This window comes from Ipomoea nil, unplaced genomic scaffold, assembly GCF_001879475.1.
Source record: "Ipomoea nil cultivar Tokyo-kokei standard unplaced genomic scaffold, Asagao_1.1 scaffold1895, whole genome shotgun sequence".
Lineage (NCBI taxonomy): Eukaryota > Viridiplantae > Streptophyta > Magnoliopsida > Solanales > Convolvulaceae > Ipomoea > Ipomoea nil.
This window is the reverse complement of record NW_017618323.1, coordinates 1470034-1488804: the sequence shown is the minus strand read 5'-3', so window position 1 is coordinate 1488804 and position 18771 is coordinate 1470034. Positions and strand designations below refer to the sequence as shown.

Here is an 18771-nt window from a genome sequence, read left to right as displayed (position 1 = left end):
ATCAGGGTACTTGCCAGAGATTTATTCGCGTCAACAAATTGCTCATCGATGGCTTTGAGTAATGGCTCAATGTTCTCAATATCATCGACGGGACCACGAATCTCTCTGGCAATTTTAGACTTAATGAGGAATACGCCTAAGCGATTGGCTGTTGCCCATCGCTCGTATAGCGTTTTTTGTTCCTCAGTGCTTTCCGCAGTAAGCTCAGCAGGCTTCTTATTGCGAAGAGCATAATCAAACCCCAATATTCCTAAATTCAATAAAACAGCGTCTTTCCACTCTTTGTGATTGTCATAATTGAGGATAGGAATATCAATTGTTATTGATTGAGTGATTGGAAGAGTGACTGTAAAAGAAAAATTGAAAGCTTGGTTAGAATATTTTCGAGGCACAAAATTAGAGAGAGATACTGAAGTACACAATATTACCAATGTAAAATTATGCAAAAGATAAATTCGGATGCCATAAAAATTGCCTGTGGGCTAAATTTTTACGCATAATGAATTTACCAAAACTGAATGGTGGAAACGAAATGGGGGCGATTTTAATTTTTCCACCCTTAATGACAAAACTACCAAAACTATATGCCGATACATAATCCCTGTGGGCAAATTATGATCATAGTATGGTATTTCATCCTAATTCACCCTACAAATATAACAAAATTGCCTGTGGGCTAAATTTTGCCATATCACGCAGAGTGAATTACAATATTCTTGCATTAGCTTTATGTGAGTAAAACTTAATATGTAATTTTGGAAAAATTAAAGATGCTGTGGCTACTCTTTAATTAGCCAAAGAACATAATCACATTAGCAAGAAAACCTAATAATCAAACAGATTAAACCAAAATATGATAGACAATCCTTAGGTATACTCCCAGGAAAGTTGGTCGAGACGAAGCTCGGTTAAATACCAACTCCTTAGACAGAGTAGCGTCGCAAGGGGACTAGTAGCAACAAGGCTTTTAAGCCAGGGCCATAGAACTAGTATTCCTCCCCAAGAAACTTCCCTAATTCATGTGTTCTCATTTTTGAAGTAAAATCGTTTGAGAGATCTAAAGAGTAGTTTCACCTATGGATAAGGCTTTGAATAGGGTAAACTACGAATTGTTTATGTACTTAATGTGCTTTAGGAACTTTATAAAACACGAGTGGAGTAATAACTGAAGGTTGAGTAATAATATGCATAATCTAACCTGAAAGGCACTAATTCACCTAAAAGGCACTAATTCAGGCATAGCATATAATTCAGACCTAAAAGGCTCTAAATTTTTCTTAATGAACATGCTTTTCTATAGGCATATAATTATAACAATCAAATAATTATTGCAATAAAGAGATAAATAGCATGCTCAGATTATGCATATTACTCACAAATACTCCACAATTAAATTGCAACACTTAATACAATTTAAACTGAAAAACATTATTAAATTAAAAATTCAACTGAAAAATTAAAACTGAATAATTATTCAAAGTTGAATAATAATTTAATAATAGACTTAATAAAAAAAAAAATTCAATTGGATAATTTAATTAGAAGAAGTCCAAATATGATGAAGATGTTAATCTGAATGAATTGATGTAGTCCAAATATCAATTCAGATTTGACCCAAAACCATAACAGGCCCAAATTTAATAAAACAATTTTTTTTTTTAATAATATGCCCAAGTCTGGCCCAATTGGGCCAGACCTGGCCCATTAAGCTAAACATCTTCATTCATCATCTTCTTCGTCTAAACACGGCAATATGCAGCAGCTCCGTCGAACAGAAGCAGTGAGCTCCTCATTCGGCAGGGAGCAAAAAATATCCAATTTTTTTTTTTTTTTTAATTCTTAATGCGGAAAATTATTTTCAGCAGTCCAGAAAAGTTAATTGCATACTCAAAAATATTTACACATGTATCTCAATTATATAACAAAATATATATATGTGCAAACATTTAAGCAATTAAAAAAAACTAGGCAGAGATTATTTATGGCGACTGATACCAACTATTAGACTAAAATATCACATGCATAATCTTATATGTGATAATAGGATCGTACTAACCTCCAGCCATAGTTCTTCTTACGGTTGAGCGATCCGGACTGCTGCAGAGATGATAAGTGCTTTGTCTCTCACTTTACTCAGCTCTCTCTAGATGGTGTATGAGGTATGTAATGTGAGCAGTGAGAGGACTAGTGACCTTATATAACCACTGGCCATCATTGTGGTTGATTGTCTTTAGGTCTCCTAAACCCTAACTAGACTCCTAATCATAATGGTAGTCTAGTTGTTAGGTTATTAGTGTTGCACCACATATCAAATACTGAATATTATCATAACTTATCCTAATGTTATAATAATAGTAACGGATAAACATTACATGCCATTGCACTAGAAATTGAAAGACTTTACTTTTGATTTGGAGAATGTTGGTCCCAGCGAAGGTTATGGTACAAGTCTAGTGGAGGGGTGGGGAGGGGGAGGTGAATAGACTTGTAGAGATTTTGAAAGCTTTTATGAAAGATTAAAGTAATCGAGAGGTAACTTTAACTTCTCGTGAGTATGCACAACGGAAATTATAATAACTTTTTTTAAAGTTTCTTTGCACGTAGATTTAACCTTGTCAAATTTTAGGTTTGATTTTGAATGTTATGTTATAAAGCAGTAAATAATTAAACAGAGAGGGAGACATAGAGAAATTTTTATAGTGGTTCGGTTATAACCAACCTACTCCGCTCTTCTCCACAAACACGAGGAGGTTTGCACTATCCACAAGTACAAAGATCGGACGTCCATGCTTTGAACACCAAGCCAGCCGTGAACTCCACAACTAGGTTTTTCAACTCAACACGAGTTATTCCGCCCCTTTCTACTTCAACGAGTAGAGATACAAGGGTTGAAGAAAATGGTTTCTTCTTTCTCCAATTAGAGAACTTGACTTGATGAATCTTGATCTTCACAGTTTGTGCAGCTCAAGTTTCTAAAATCTGGATGTAATCTTGTTTTAGCTTTTGTCTCTCTTTCTCTTCAATGACTGGTCGCTAGATAAGAACGCTTGAAAACTTTAGCACTTGATAATTTTAAAATGACCAGTACATTCTTCAGTTGTAGTAGAGGGTATTTATAGGCAAATGAAAATTGTGCATTGGTGGGAGAACCAAATTCAAATGGCTATGGATCTCAATGGGTAATTCGGAGGGTAGGTGAGCGTGTCAGATTTTCTAACTGTTAAAGACTTAAAATGCGCTAAACATATCTTTTTGTTTTGCACAAAATGTTAAGGCATTTAAAGATTTTTTTTTTTGTTTTTTTTATTTTTTTGTTTTTTGGATGTGTCCCTAGGACTCATTTTGCCTTGGACACATTTGCTCATCATTTTAAGATTTCGGACTGTTTGCTCAGAGAATGTCTCGAGCAGTCCTTTCGAATAATTAATTGGGTTAACGGTTCGAACCTTAGACCTCTCGGATACGAATGGTTGACTTTACCACTTGTCCATTTTACACCTCGAAAGGTAGGTCCTTCATTCTCTTGACCTTTGCAACCTTTCTGTTACGAATGGTTGACCTTATCATTTGTCCTTGTAACACTTCGAAAGGTAGGTCCTTCCATATCTCGACCTTTGCAACATTTCAGTCCTTGTAAAAGTTCAATCACATTTTTAAAAATAATTTGAGAGTTTATTTGGCCATTTTCCTATAATAATTCATGAGGTGTAAAATACAAAATATTTTATCAGTGAAGTACTTGCTTTATAAAATTGGCAGGAAGTTTTAACTAGGGATGACAATTCTACCCGCACCCTATGGGTTCTCCGCATCCTTGCCCCTACGGGTTTTAAAATACCCGCACAATTTGAGTAATGGGTGCGGGTATGGGGGGAAATTTCTATACCCGCGCGGGTATGGGGACGGGTGCAGGGGAGGTATCTCCGCCCCGCACCCGCACTTATATATATTGTTATTAGTATTCATGTATTATATAAGTTTATGTATATTTTATAGACCTAGCAATTATGGACACGACACGAAAATAACGGGTTAGTGTTTAGCCTTAACGTGTCATGGGTCTTTAACGGATTGACCCGTTAAGGACCCGTTATATTTCGTGTCTTAACGGGTCAACCCGTTAAACTTGTTAAGAACCCGTTTAACCCATTAATATTATCGTGTTAACCCGTTTACACGAACCCGTTAACACAAACATGTTTATAATGAATGAGATTACAAAAGATATTATGAACATGACTAAGGATGAATTTACTACATTAGGCCAAAATCCTACACCAATTATTGATGTTAAACAATCTGAAATTTGAATTTTTATTGTGTTTAATTTTATTCTAAAATAAAAACTAGCATGTACTTCTTTAATTATGATTTTTTGCTGTTATTTTATGAATTTTATGAATGTTATAAATTGAATATTTTTTTAATTTGTTTTATGGATTGAATTGTAGGTTTTTTTTTTTATTTTATTTAAAAAACTTAACTTTAAATTTTAATTTTTTAAATATATTACTAGTTTTTTAAAAATATATTAATAGGTTTAGCGAGTTTGAACGGGTTTCGTGTCGACCCGACCCGGAACATGTTAATTAAACGTGTCTATCGTGTCAATTCGTTTAACCCGTTAACAAATCGTGTTCGTGTTAAAAATTTGAACCCGTTAACCTTAACGTGTCATGTCCGTGTTTAGCCTTATCGTGTTCGTATCATTGTTGTGTCGACCCGTATACACGAATTGCCAGGTCTTATATTTTATAATTAAAAATGCATAATGAATTAAACTTTTTAGGTTTTTTGTTTATGAAATTTGAATAGGAACAACACAAATAACATAATGAGTAAACACTTAATACAATTTATACTACTAACACAATTTTAGTTCCAATTAAAGACTAACTTCATTGGCTCTTATTAAATTTTAGAGTTTTGTTCAAACTTATAAAAATTCATGTGATAATTAGAATTGTAGTATAAAATTTTTATTAAATTTAAGTCTAATATTAATAATTAGAATTGCGGGTTGGATATTACTCGCACCTGCAAAATCTCCGCGAAGAATATGAGATATGAATTTCATTACCCGCGCAGATGCGGGTGCGGAGAGTGGGTTGAAAATGCGGGTGCGACCACCTCGCCCCATTGCCATTCCTAATTTTAACCCTCAAACTTTACATCAAAACTAAAAAGTACCAAAAAATGGTGGGGAGGCTTCCCTAATACTGAAAACTACAGGGGAGAGATTTTGGTACATAAAAACTTAGGGGGAAAAAGCGTAAGGAGTTCAATCTTAATCACTTGAAGTTATAATAATTATATAAGAGTATAAAAATCGCAACAAATATGTAGAATTTTTATTTTGGCCCGGATCGGAAATGTCGTCGCAGGGTAACGATCCACGGTTGCCGTCGGCTGCGAAGCCGTACAAACCTCAGCCGGTATCTACTCAAGATCTTCCTATGGACTACTCCGGCTTCATCGCCGTCATCTTTGGCGTTTTTGGTGCCATGTTCCGAGTGTGTACTTGCACTATAACTACCTCCGATCTGATTCTATTTTGAAACTACTTATTTGTTCTTCGTCCTCAGTCGAACGAAACAACATTAGTTCCTGTATATTTTGGCCCCGTTATATTGTATGCTTTGGTGAATTTTGTAATCTGATGATCTGTGTTTTCTTTTTGCAGTACAAGATCTGTTCGTGGCTCGCGATAATTTTCAGTGCTCAATCACTTGCTAACATGAAGAACATTGAGACTGATCTTAGGCAAATCTCCATGGCCATGATGTGAGTTTTAGATTTTCTTTGTTATTGTGATTTCTAGATTTCTTTTTCTTAAAATTTGAGCATGCCTTTTTTATTTTTATAATGTGTTTCTTACTTTGGTGTGCTTGAATTTGAATTTCTGCCGATGCATGTCTTGTTTGATTTAAAAAAAAAGAGGGATTCTGGTGTGGTACTGATAGAGATTAAGTTTGTAAATTGCAATGAATTGGAGGAACTTTTTCTGAATTTCATATTCTTACAAAGTGTTTCAATATAACATAATAACTAGTGTCACAATTAGTATAATAATGAGAGTTAATTTCTAATTTAGTCCTTGACTATGGTGGTGTTTTCTAATTTAGTCCTTAACTAATAATTTGACTTAATTTTTTACTGGACTTTAGTGGTTGTGCTCAATTTTTGTCTGCTAGCTATAATTCATCTCATCTTGGTGACATTTGAGGTTAAAAGGCAAATTACTATCTCTAAGTAGATTTTTTCTGTAGTCTCTTCCTGATTCCTAGTTTGACTCCATTAAAGCTCCTAATATATTTAGACAATTTAATGAAAATTTAGGTTTGAGTGTTAATGTGGTATGCCTAGTTGCCAATGCAAAATTGGTGATTGACAAACCTTAACTTTGACAATTTTTTTTTTAGTTGACAAGCTAGTAATTACCCTTTAACTCTCAAATTTCACAGAAATGACTGGTAATGGAAGATCAAATTGCGGACCACCACTAAAGTTGAAGAAGTTAAATACTTAAATTTTTAGTCAAGGACTAAATCTGAAATTGTCATCATATTTAAGGACTAAATTAGGATTAACTCTAATAATTATTAGGGAAAATGATACTTTTGTTTTAGGGTATAGTAGACTCAATCCTTGAGTTGTTTTTCCGCCTCCACTCTTGATCCCTAGGTTGACATATGAATGGTGCTTTTGATTCCTAAGTATCAAAGAAGTACATTGATTATAATTTGCCCAAACATCTTTCTACTGAGTCTCATGCTATCTCCTAGCCTAACTCCATCATGGATTTATATTTCGGGTACTAAAAGCATCACTTCAATTTCAATCTAACGACCAGATATCAATACTTTAAGGACCGAGTTTATTGTACACCAATAATTCGAGGACCAAAAGTGTTATTACTTTTATTGCTGTTGTTGTTGTTGTTATTTTAATATGATTCATGCAATATTTGAGCAACCATACCATAGGTTGATGCCCTTGACATGATCTCAAGTTAGATCTCGTATTTTGGGCTATGTTTTTTATTTTCCATTGTTACATCTTATTGCCTGCAAATTTATGTGAAGTGCAATTTACTTTTGTTGTGTAACCAATTGGAAGAGAGTAAGCAAATAGTTCAAACTTGTGAATTGTTATTATTGTTAATTTGTTATTATTATTAGGGTTTTTGGGTAAAGTTTCATGGTAATGGCGTAATGCTATATCTTTCCACACTATTCTTATTCATTGCTGGGCTTGGCAAAAAGTAGGATCTTAAATTGAAAATGTTTGGCATTTTAAATATTTGTGTTAGATCTAGAGTGTTTGGGTTAACTGTCAATTTAACACTCTACTTTGTGTAATCCCATTTTCTGCTTTTCAGAAGTAGTGACATTTTGAGTGTTATAATTTTCAGGACGTTTGTGATTGAAATTCTGTGAAATTTTTAAAGTAGAAAACAGAATAGTGGCTCAAGACTAGGAACCCTAAGTCATGGGAGTTAGGATGTTATGCAACCTTCTTTTTCTGAAAAATAATAAAGTTGTATATAAATTTTACAGTTTTCAAGAAATATCTGTTCATATAAACAATAGGGTTGAATATATATCTTGATGGATATAACAAAGTAATAGCAATAAGTGATTCATCCAACAATCTCAATATGTTTGTTTAGTTATCTGTTTACTCTAAATATTTCTTTCCATGCGTTAATTGACTTTTCTATGTGCTGTCTTTTTTAATCCTATTTTCAGTTTGTTTATTTTTATTTTTATACTTTGTATGTTGATTTAAACTTTTATTTATATTTTGTTGATTCAAAAGGTTGCCTTCCATTTTTAAAATTTGAGGGTTACAAAAACTTTAAGGGTGTGTTTGGTTGGGGACTTTTGATACCCAGTATCGTGTTTGTTTGCCTACTTTTGTTATCCTACTATTGGATTCAAATCCTTTAGTAATTATAAAACCCATTACGCTTTTACTCCTCTACTTTTGAACAATGCAATAAAAAATAAGGGAGAAAAAAATGAAAAAATAAAAAGCCATTGTCTATGCATTAAATATGGAATTTTAATATATATATATATATATATATATATATATATATATATATATTTTTTTTTTTTTGATTCCAATTCCTATTTACTATCAAACAAAGGGATTCGTTCTACTTAAACCCATTACCATTACCAAATATTTGATTCCCATTACCATTTCGATTTCAATGTTTGAACCAAACACACCTTACTATGACTCAAAAGTTAAGGGAGTTGGGGTGAATAGTCTACCCTCAGGGCCTCAACTATGACTCTCTTTGGCATTACTAGCTGATAAATTATAAACTAGTCGCTTTGTATTTGATGATAGATGTTGATGGGTAGTTGTTTAGCTAGTTGAAAGAATTGAAAAACTAGTTAATTAATTAAAAATGAGTTCAAAGAATATATATATATATATATATATATATATATATATATTTATTTATTTATTTATATATTTGGGTTGAAGTACGGGAGAAGTCCCTGAAGTAATGATCCTGCAATCTTCATAGCATTAGTAGATACTGTCTTAAAGATATGTTAGCTCTGATACCAAATTGAAGATGTGTTCTATTTCAACTAAAAGCTTAAGCTGATAATTGGATTGCATATTTATGTTTATATATTATATGCTCAACACAACAAGATGTCTGATTTGGTTATTGTAGTTTATTTTCTAAAGTTTCAAAGGGGTTTGATTTAAACTGAAGTTTATTTCTTTGCTGCTTTGTGTATATACTGCTTTCACTTTGATGAATGAGTATTCCCAAGTCTAAGTACAAAAAAATGACCCTCTATTTGTGTTTTGGAATGGCAGGTTCGGTATTATGGGGTTGGTGACAAATTATTTGGGTGTTGGCCCTCGATCAAGCAAGAAATAAATTTCATTTGACATTTCCCAGCCACTTTATGTTTCTGTTTTGGTTATCAAATCAGAGTAGAAAGTTTTTCACTTGTTACGAACTCATAGAACTAGAGTACTAGACTGGAAACTTAGCTTGGTATTGTCATAAAAATTTGCTTGGTTTCTAATGATATTATTTCAAGTTAATTGCTTAAGTAGATTTCATATATATATTTTTTCCTTTAATAATTTGGAAAAACCTTGGTTGATGGACCTTTTTTTTTTTGTAAAATTATCATGGACTTGATTTATAAAAATAACTCTTTTTATTTCTATATCTACTTTTACAGTTTTAATGAGAGCCACTAAAATTAAGCTCGGGAACAAAAAAAATTATTGGTGTAATTATTTTCTCACATGATTGATTCATATTATTTTATGATGGAAAAAGTGTCTAATAAGCCCTCCAACATTTGCTAAAGAGTCAATTAGTCCTTCCAATTTTTTAAAGGTACAATTACATTCAAATCTGGGCATTTTTTAGCGTATTTTCAAACAAGAAAGTGATCGTCGAACGGTCCCCGGTCACGAACTCCGGTGACCACTGTGGTCACCTTCTCGCCAGAGAAGGCAACCCAGATCTGGGTTGCCTTCTCTGGTCGAGAAAGCCACCACTGTGGTCTCCTTCTCGACCGGAGAGGGCCACCACTCGAGAAGGCCACCACTGTGGTGGCCTTCTCGCCAGAGTCGAGGAGGCCAAGATAGTGGTGGCCTTCTCGCCGGAGAAGGTGACCACAGTGGTCACCGAAGTCTGTGATTGGTGTCCGTTTGACGGTTGTCAGTAATTTTTTTTGCCTAAAAATACGTCGGAAAATGGTCGGATCTTCAATGACCTATGATAGCAAGTCATTTACCCGTATTTAGACTTCATTGCATCAAAATGCATTGTATATGAGTGTAATTGCACCTTTAAAAAGTTGGAGGGGCTAGTTGACTCTTTAACAAATGTTTGAGGGCCTATTTGACCATTTTTCCTTTTTTTATTAAATATTTTATCTGATTTTCCTATCTTATCTTTAATTATTATTAACTATTAACTATATTCTCTTAAATAGTCCCAGTAAACTTTATGTCTTCAGCATAATTAGCAGTCGTCTTGGTTTTTTTTTTTTTTTTTTTTTTTTTTATTTATCAAGATGAGGGTAAAACCCAGAGCTTCTAGCAAGCCCCACTCCCAGCTAATCTCCCCCGTGGAGCCTTACGAGGGTGCTTTGCTCCGATGCGATCCTGATGAACAACATCCCGGAGTTCCATAGGTGCCTCGTTCAACACATGTAGACCAATAGGATATGAGAGGGACAAAGACGCAAGTGCGTCTGCCACCTTGTTTTGTTCCCTATACGCATGTTTATACTCCACCTTCGCCAGACCCATAGCTTCACGTATGCAATGCCCAACAATATTGTTTCGATCCACATTACAGGACCTCATGCTTTCCACAGCGGCTGTTGAGTCGCTTTCAACGATGAGCTTGTCCGCGCCTACATTCTTTGCGAGTCGGATGCCCTGTAAAATTGCCCAGGCTTCAGCTTCTTCAATCTTGCATCGGCCAATATTACACGAGAAGCCCCCACACCATTTCCCTGTAGGGTCTCTCAGAATTCCTCCGCACCCCGCAGCGCCACTAGCTTTTCTACAGCTGTCAACGTTGATCTTCCACCAGCCCTGTGGAGGCTTTTCCCATGCTACGGCATCTTCAAGAGGTTGCATGTTGTGTCTGCTCGCTATCCTGCCTTTCCTAAATGCCGCGCTGACCTCCGCGTCGTAGGCTGCAAGCCAGGCTCGTCTTTGGAACGTGGACGTTGTCACTTGCCGAAACACTTCGTCATTTCTCTATCTCCATAGCCACCATAGTCGAATAGCAAAACGTTCGGGCCATCCCTCTTCGAACCCCTCATCAGCATCGCCTCTCAAGTTCGTAGTGAGCCAGTCCTTCCAATTCAGGTCACTTAGCCGCTCCGCTGTCTGTCGTGGAAGCGACGTCGCCCACGTCTCCTTTGCTATCGGACATCGTCGGAAGATGTGATTGAGATTTTCTGGTTGTCCTGCATAACGAAAACAAGTTACGTCAGTCGCTATATGCCTTCTAACGCGCTCGGTGTTGGTTAGAACTCTTTCGTGTTTCACAAGCCAGACGAAGAAACATATTTCCCCCGACGTGCGTAGCTTCCATATGAGATTCCAATCAGCGTCCGTAGGTGATGCTTCTGCTTGTACCACCTGCTCGTAAGCCGACTTGACCGAGAACCGTCCATTCTCGGTCCACCTCCATCCAACTCTATCATTCTCGGTCTCGTCTGCCAATAAGACACTAGCCAACTTTTCCAGAGTCTCCCTCGGCAGCACCTGGTCGAGTTTTCCCCAATTCCAGCCAAGGTGCTCATCCTAGTAATCTGTCGCATATGCATACAAGTCCGGAAGGCAGATGGGATGCAGGAGTTGGTCATACAGAGGCCTCGGAGTTAACCAGCTATCCATCCAGAACCTAGTTGTTTTCCCATTGCGTACTACTCTAATAAGGCCTTTTTCCATTTGTTCCCATGCAGCGGTCATACCTTTCCATACATTAGATATCTTCTTTCTCCCCAAGTTCGTTGTGTTTAGATGCACCTTCGTTGTATATTTTCCATCTAAGATTCTTGCCCAAAGGCAACTCGGTTCTGCTTTAAATCTCTAGCCTAACTTCATCATGTATGCAGTGTTAAGGTCATGTAGACTCGAAGTCCAAGGCCACCCGATTCTTTCTCTGATGTCACTATTTTCCAGTTTATGAGGCTCATTTTATTATTCCCCTCGCTCGTCGATCCCCAGATGAACTTCCGGGTTTTTTTTTTTTTTTTTCCAATTCCATGCAAACGCTTTTGGGGAGATATATTGTTTGCATGGTGTAAACGGGAATGACATTTAACACAGATTTGGCTAGAACAAGCCGCCCCGCCGTGGTTAGGGTCTTCGCCTTCCAACCCTCTAAGCGAGCTGATATTCTCTCCAGAATGCCTGAAAAAGTACTGCAAGTAGCTCTGCCATGAAGAGATGGGACCTCGAGGTATCTCCCTAGATCTGCTGTTGCTTCGATGCCAAGCTTGGCTGCCAAAGCTTTTGCAAGATTCGGGTCAGTGTTCCGAGAGAAGTGGACTTGAGATTTGCTGAGGCTGATTTTTTGCCCCGAAGCCATGCAAAATCGTTCCAGACACGCCTGAATGACTTCTACCTGTTCAATGGAGGCTTCCGAAAAAAGTACCATGTCATCTGCAAAACAGAGGTGAGAGAGAATGGGGCCGTTAGTACTAAATTTAATACCCTTCCAACTATTCTTACCAACTTCCAAGGTGATGAGTTGGCTGAGGCGTTCCATGCAAAGGACGAAAATGGCAGGTGACATTGCATCACCCTGGCGTATGCCCCTTCCTGGGCTGAAAGGGTGCAGTCTTTCACCATTCCAAGCAATCGATAACTTCGCTGTGCGGATGCAGGTCATCACGATCTTAGTCCAATCCTCCATAAGACCAGCTTTCTCAAGGGTATCCTGAATGAAATCCCACGAAAGCCGGTCATAAGCCTTTTCCAGGTCCAGTTTGATTGCCATAAGGCCCGTTGATCCTCGCTTGCGCCTCATGGTGTGCATAGCTTCTTGGTACATAATAATATTATCCGTGATTTGCCTCCCCGGGACAAAAGAACTTTGGTACGGTCCCACCAACTTTGGCAGGATAGTCTTCAGCCTGTTCGTGATAGTTTTGGTTATAATCTTATAGTTCACATTGCAGAGGCTGATGGGTCTGAATTGTCTGATGTTCTCAGGAGTCTTGACTTTAGGTATGAGGACAATGAGGGTGTCATTTGTGCCTTCTGGCAGGTAGCCTGTAGAGAAGGCCTTGTGGACCATACAAAAAATGGCGTCGCCTGTCACCTCCCCACATTTGCTGGTAAAAAGCTGCTGGAAAGCCATCAGGGCCCGGGGCCTTGTATGGTTTCATGTCCGAGATAGCGGCATGGACCTCGTCCTTTGTGACTTGTCTGTTGAACAGCCGCCAATCAATATCTTCCAACCGAGGGAAAGCCGCCCCAAAGTCAGTGTCCAAGATTCCGCCATCATCCCTAGTGAAAAGGTGCGTATAGTAGCTTTGGACGTGGTTTTTGATTGCGATGTCGTCCGTGATCCAGTTTCCATGGTCGTCCATCAGGCTTAGAATTTTTATTATTTTTATTATTTTTTTTTATATGAGGTGTCCTGAGTAGGTTTTAACCGATTAAGGGATAAAGTGCTGGTCAGATTAGTTTTTTTATACGAGAAGGGGTTCGAACTCTCAACCTTTATTAAGGAATGAGAGTGCACGCGTACAAGCTGGTTATTGAAGTCATTAATTATGACTATGAAACCTAAAAGGGTTCGACAATTGATTCACAGAATGAATTTTAGAGAAATATGAATCTCATTCCGGAAGAATTAGAATATGTACGGAATCAAATATATGTCATGTATGGAGTATGAATTTTCTTTCATTATTTGGTTTGTGGAAGGAATAAAGTACGTTTCTAATACAAAATATAAATTGTTAATGACGAATTAGGCATAACCAAAACTAATAAGATATTCTTGAAAATTCAAGAGTAGCATAAATACCAAGTTCTCTTAGAACCAGGACTATGTGGTCTAATGGTACCCGGGTTGGACTTCCATTTGGAAGATTATGAGTTTGAGCCTCAGTGGAGGCGTTATTGGTTCTTTGTATTTTAGTAGGTTGAGGAAGTATATGAACAGATACTACAATGTAATCTACTAAAAAAGTGCCTGTTCATATACTTTCTCAACCTATTGAAACACAAAGAACCAATAACGCCTCCACTAAGGCTCGAACTCATAATTGTCTAAATGAAAGTCCAACCCGGATACCATTAGACCACATAGTCTTGGTAGTAGTAGTGAATCATTTTCTGATAGTTTGAGAATATTCTTTTTATAAGGAGAATTGCTCATTTTCGAAAATAGTCACGATTCATTTTTGGAGAGGATGGGTTCATGTCATTTTGTGATGAAACTTCTTAAGGTTTCTTAATTATGATGAGAAAGATATAGACCCTGTTTGGTAAATGGTTGTTAGCTGTTATCTGATTGTGTTAATTATAGGGTATAACTAGTTGATGACATTAGCTGATTGTAGAAAGATGTTTGGTAAATTAGCTGTTAGCTGATATCTGTTTGGTATAATTCTTTTTCTCAAAAAGCTAATTGGAAAAGTTGCTTTGAGCAACTTTTTGAATTTTAACATTTTGGAGTTACAAAAAGTTAATTAACCAAACACTTATATTGATTTTTTAACCAAGACAAACAATTAATAATGGTCAAATAAGTTAAAATTGACTGAAAAGCAAACTGTTTTACCAAACAGGATCATAGTCTTTTGAAAAATCCTACAAATTTATAGTTTTCATATTTTTCACGTATAAATACAATGAATTGATGACTAAAAAATTATAAGTCTTCATTTTACATTGCATCCCTCTTTTCCCTTGCAGGTGACTCTCTCATTCCCTTCTTCCACCGCCCGTTAAAAAAAATCATATTACAACTTTATAATTCTTCACTAAGGTTGAACCCCAACCCTAAGGGTTCCCCACACCCCGACCCGACAGAGCATATTACAACAGTAAGGAGCTGGTCCTTTGGGTCACGCTCACCCATATTTCTATCCCTAATTCGGAAGCCAGTAAAATCACCTCTCAAGTATGGCTGGACTCTCTCGCTCTTATCTCGTTTTCGCCTTTGAAGAGGACGCCGCCACCGTCGACCAGAATAAATGAGTGATTTGACCGGCGATGTTTTTGGAAATTAATTAAATAATAGTATTTTTTTGTTAATTGTAATATCGCAATGTTTCCTACAATATTTCCTGTATTTGATTTCAAAGTAATTATTAAATTTTATATCAATTTACCTTATGTAAGATATTGTATGACATCTATATATATATATATATATATATATATATATATATATATATATATATATATATATATGCTTTCCTCTTATGTTTTTCTTCTTCTTTTTATTTATCTTTTTTAATGCCTAATAATTACCATAAATAATTATTAATAATTATAAATTTAGTATTCAAGTTTTTATGTTTTTTCATATACAAAGCTATAATTATAAATTTATAATTGTAATACTTTCCTAATAATATTGAATAAATATTAACTATATGTTTAGATTTAATAATATATTATATTAAAAGAATTATATATTAATCTAATATAGTGATGGCTAATACGGGTAAACCATATATAAGCATAATCAAATATAGAAAAATATTCATGATTAATCACATATAACTTAGGGAATAACTAAACTTATTGAAACTTAATTATTTATAACTTCACCTTTAATATAAATATATAGTTTTAATATCCAAAATTAATAAGGTTTTTCTTAATGTGGATCTATATATTTTAAATAATTTTGATTTAATAATATTATATCTTAATTATAAAAATAATATCTAATAATTTTAGTATTACATGGCATACAATATTTACCATTAATAATGTTTAATAATTGACAATTTGTAATGGGAAATAAAAATTAATAGTTAATTGACAGGATAATGGTGCTGGCACCCGACCCGGATCATAAGCAGCACCTGACCCGACACCATATTTAACCCGACATCGCGTGGAATTCCAACAGGCAGAACTCCAACGGGCAGAACACTAACGGGTGGAAACATTATGGCCATTCATTGCATTGAAGGGAGAGAATTAAAGCTGAGCGCCTCATTCATGATTCTTCATGCTATTGCCATTAGCCTCAGCTCCCCAATTATGACTCTTCATGTTGTTACCGTTAGGACTTAGCATAAATAGAACTCCCCTCAGCTAGCAAGAGGGGGGGGGGGGGGGGGGGATACACTGTATTTTCTATACTGAGACAAAAGCAATACAACTATTGTTACTCTCTCACATAGCGTTATTATAATATTATTATTACCGGTAACATTATTACCGTCATTAATTATTAAGTCAATTATAAAATCTTTTGTACTCTGGACAAATTATTTTTAATTTATTTCAGTTTAACAATATTATAACTTATTTATAAAACTTCAAAGTAATACTTTTAGTACTATTGATGTGACTAATGATTATCTTAATTATTAAGGCAATTAATAGGTATTTAGCTTTAAAAAATCTTTATAGTAGCATGGAATCAATTAGTAGGACAATTATATTAGGCAATCTAATTAATAATTTACTTTTTAAATTATATCCCCTTTTTAATAATGAATATTTTCCTAAAGTATATACACAGATTATGCTTATCAATATAGAATTAAAAGTATGTATATATATATATATATATATATATATATATATATATATATATATATATATATATATATATATATATATATATATATATATATATATATATATATATATACTAGTTTTTTACGCGCATTGCGCGATTGAGATAATGCCCAATGTTTTTTTTTAAATAAGTACTTTAAAGTATATTAAGACGGGATTATATTGAAATTGTTCATGCATAGATAATTGAAGGTTGAATTTGCGTATTTAAATAGGTAATTCTTCTCCCAAAGGTTGAGTCCCCAACCCAAGGGCCCCCCACACTCCGACCCGACAGAGAATTGTGGGAAGTTGTAAATCACGGTGACTCAATGGTTCAGCAGACAGGGCCAAATGCTGATACGCACAAGAAATCTGCCCACTTTGGACATAATTCCCGCACTGCCGCCGCCGAGGTTCAAACCTTCGTCTCTTCTCCCAAATACTACCCACTAAACCATTGAGCTAAGCCCGTGCGGGTTAAATAGGTAATTCTAAGTTTACAAATGCAAGATAATATAGTCAAGATTGATTATAATTGTCAATAAAATAATTGTATAGGTATCGTTGAAACCAAATACGGGACATAAGGGAGAACAAATAAAAATTAGGACATAAAATATTAAATATATACTAATATTGTTTGAGGAGATTCCGACATTAGGATTTGTGGTTAAGTTCTATTAAGACTTTAATATTAGAATTAGATTAATGGTGTAGTTATAATTCTATATTAGACTTTAATATTCGAATTAGACTAACGGTGAATTAACGGAAAAGTTAAATGGATAATCATATAATTAAGGATAAATTAGAAAATCTTAAAAGAAAAAATTAAAACCTGAACAATATGAACCATTCATTTGATTTAATAATTTGGCGGTCATTTTTTCTACCCAATGTTAATAATTAAATAAATTCGCTGGTTAAATCCGCTAGTATAATTCGCTAACGTTAACCGCTAACTACTGATTGTCAAACAAGGACATTGTGAGGTAGTTCTCACCTCAATTTGTTGTGTGATTTGAATACTCTCGTTGTCACAAAATCTCTCAAGTAGTTAATATGGTTGGCTTTATTAATTATATTTTTTAATTTTTTCATGGTATTAATAAAATACTTGGTAAATAAATATATAGCATTATTTTGTATTATAACTTTGATATTTAATTAGAAAAATAGTGCACAAAAAAGATAATAGATAATGTAGTGAATATAATCAATTGATGAATTTGAATGTAAAAATTTTTACATTTGAGAAAAATAAAGACAATATAACTAATGAAAATATTACTTTTAATTAATTTATTGATAATTAATAAATTTTTTTTTCACTGAATAAAGACATTGTAAGGATAATGTAGCGAATATAATCAATTAATAAATTTGAATATAAAGAATTTGTATATTGAAGAAAAATAAAGACAATATAACTAATAAAATTATTTCTCTTATTTAATTGATTGATAATGAATAATTTTTTTTTTTTTGAATAAAGGCATTGTGGACACATAATTCTAAATCTACTATACTAATAAGAGCCCAAGAGAGTTAGGCCTATAATGGGTAGAAAAAATAGCAGTCACAGATTTTAATCAAATGAATGGCTCAGATTGATTAAAAGATTGATCAGATTTAAATTTTACACTAAAATTTTCTAAAATACTCATACACCGTTACTAATTCCGTTAAAATTTTAGGAATTGCCGTTAGTTCACCGTTAACTTACTCATTGATTTCAATAAAAAAAGGTCTTAGATTCTATTTCACTCTTATTAAATTATATAAATAATAATTTATTAGTAGTTACAACAAAAAATAATACATATACATTTCTTTAATTTAGAATTATGTGTCCACAACGGTGAACGGTGAACTAACGGCAATTCCTAAAATTTTAACGGAATTAGTAACGGTGTGTGAGTATTTTAGAAAATTTTAGTGTAAAATTTAAATCTGATCAATCTTTTAATCAATCTGAGCCATTCATTTGATTAAAATCTGTGACCGCTATTTTTTCTACCCATTATAGGCCTAACTCTCTTGGGCTCTTATTAGTATAGTAGATTTAGAATTATGTGTCCACAATGCCTTTATTCAAAAAAAAAAAAATTATTCATTATCAATCAATTAAATAAGAGAAATAATTTTATTAGTTATATTGTCTTTATTTTTCTTCAATATAAAAATTCTTTATATTCAAATTTATTAATTGATTATATTCGCTACATTATCCTTACAATGTCTTTATTCAGTGAAAAAAAAATTTATTAATTATCAATAAATTAATTAAAAGTAATATTTTCATTAGTTATATTGTCTTTATTTTTCTCAAATGTAAAAATTTTTACATTCAAATTCAATTGATTATATTCACTACATTATCTATTATCTTTTTTGTGCACTATTTTTCTAATTAAATATCAAAGTTATAACATAAAATAATGCTATATATTTATTTACCAAGTATTTTATTAATACCAT

The 18771-nt window shown here is 34.2% G+C and overlaps 1 protein-coding gene across 1 annotated transcript; it reads left to right on the top strand.

The window, feature by feature from the left end:
* The first annotated feature begins 5314 nt into the window (after window positions 1–5314).
* LOC109193485 (protein Asterix) lies at window positions 5315–9092 on the top strand. Its single transcript, XM_019344323.1, has 3 exons — window positions 5315–5513; window positions 5684–5784; window positions 8854–9092. Exons 1-3 carry the CDS (start codon window positions 5373–5375, stop codon window positions 8915–8917), a joined length of 306 nt encoding a protein of 101 aa, XP_019199868.1. The 5' UTR covers window positions 5315–5372; the 3' UTR covers window positions 8918–9092.
* Window positions 9093–18771: the final 9679 nt, after the last annotated feature.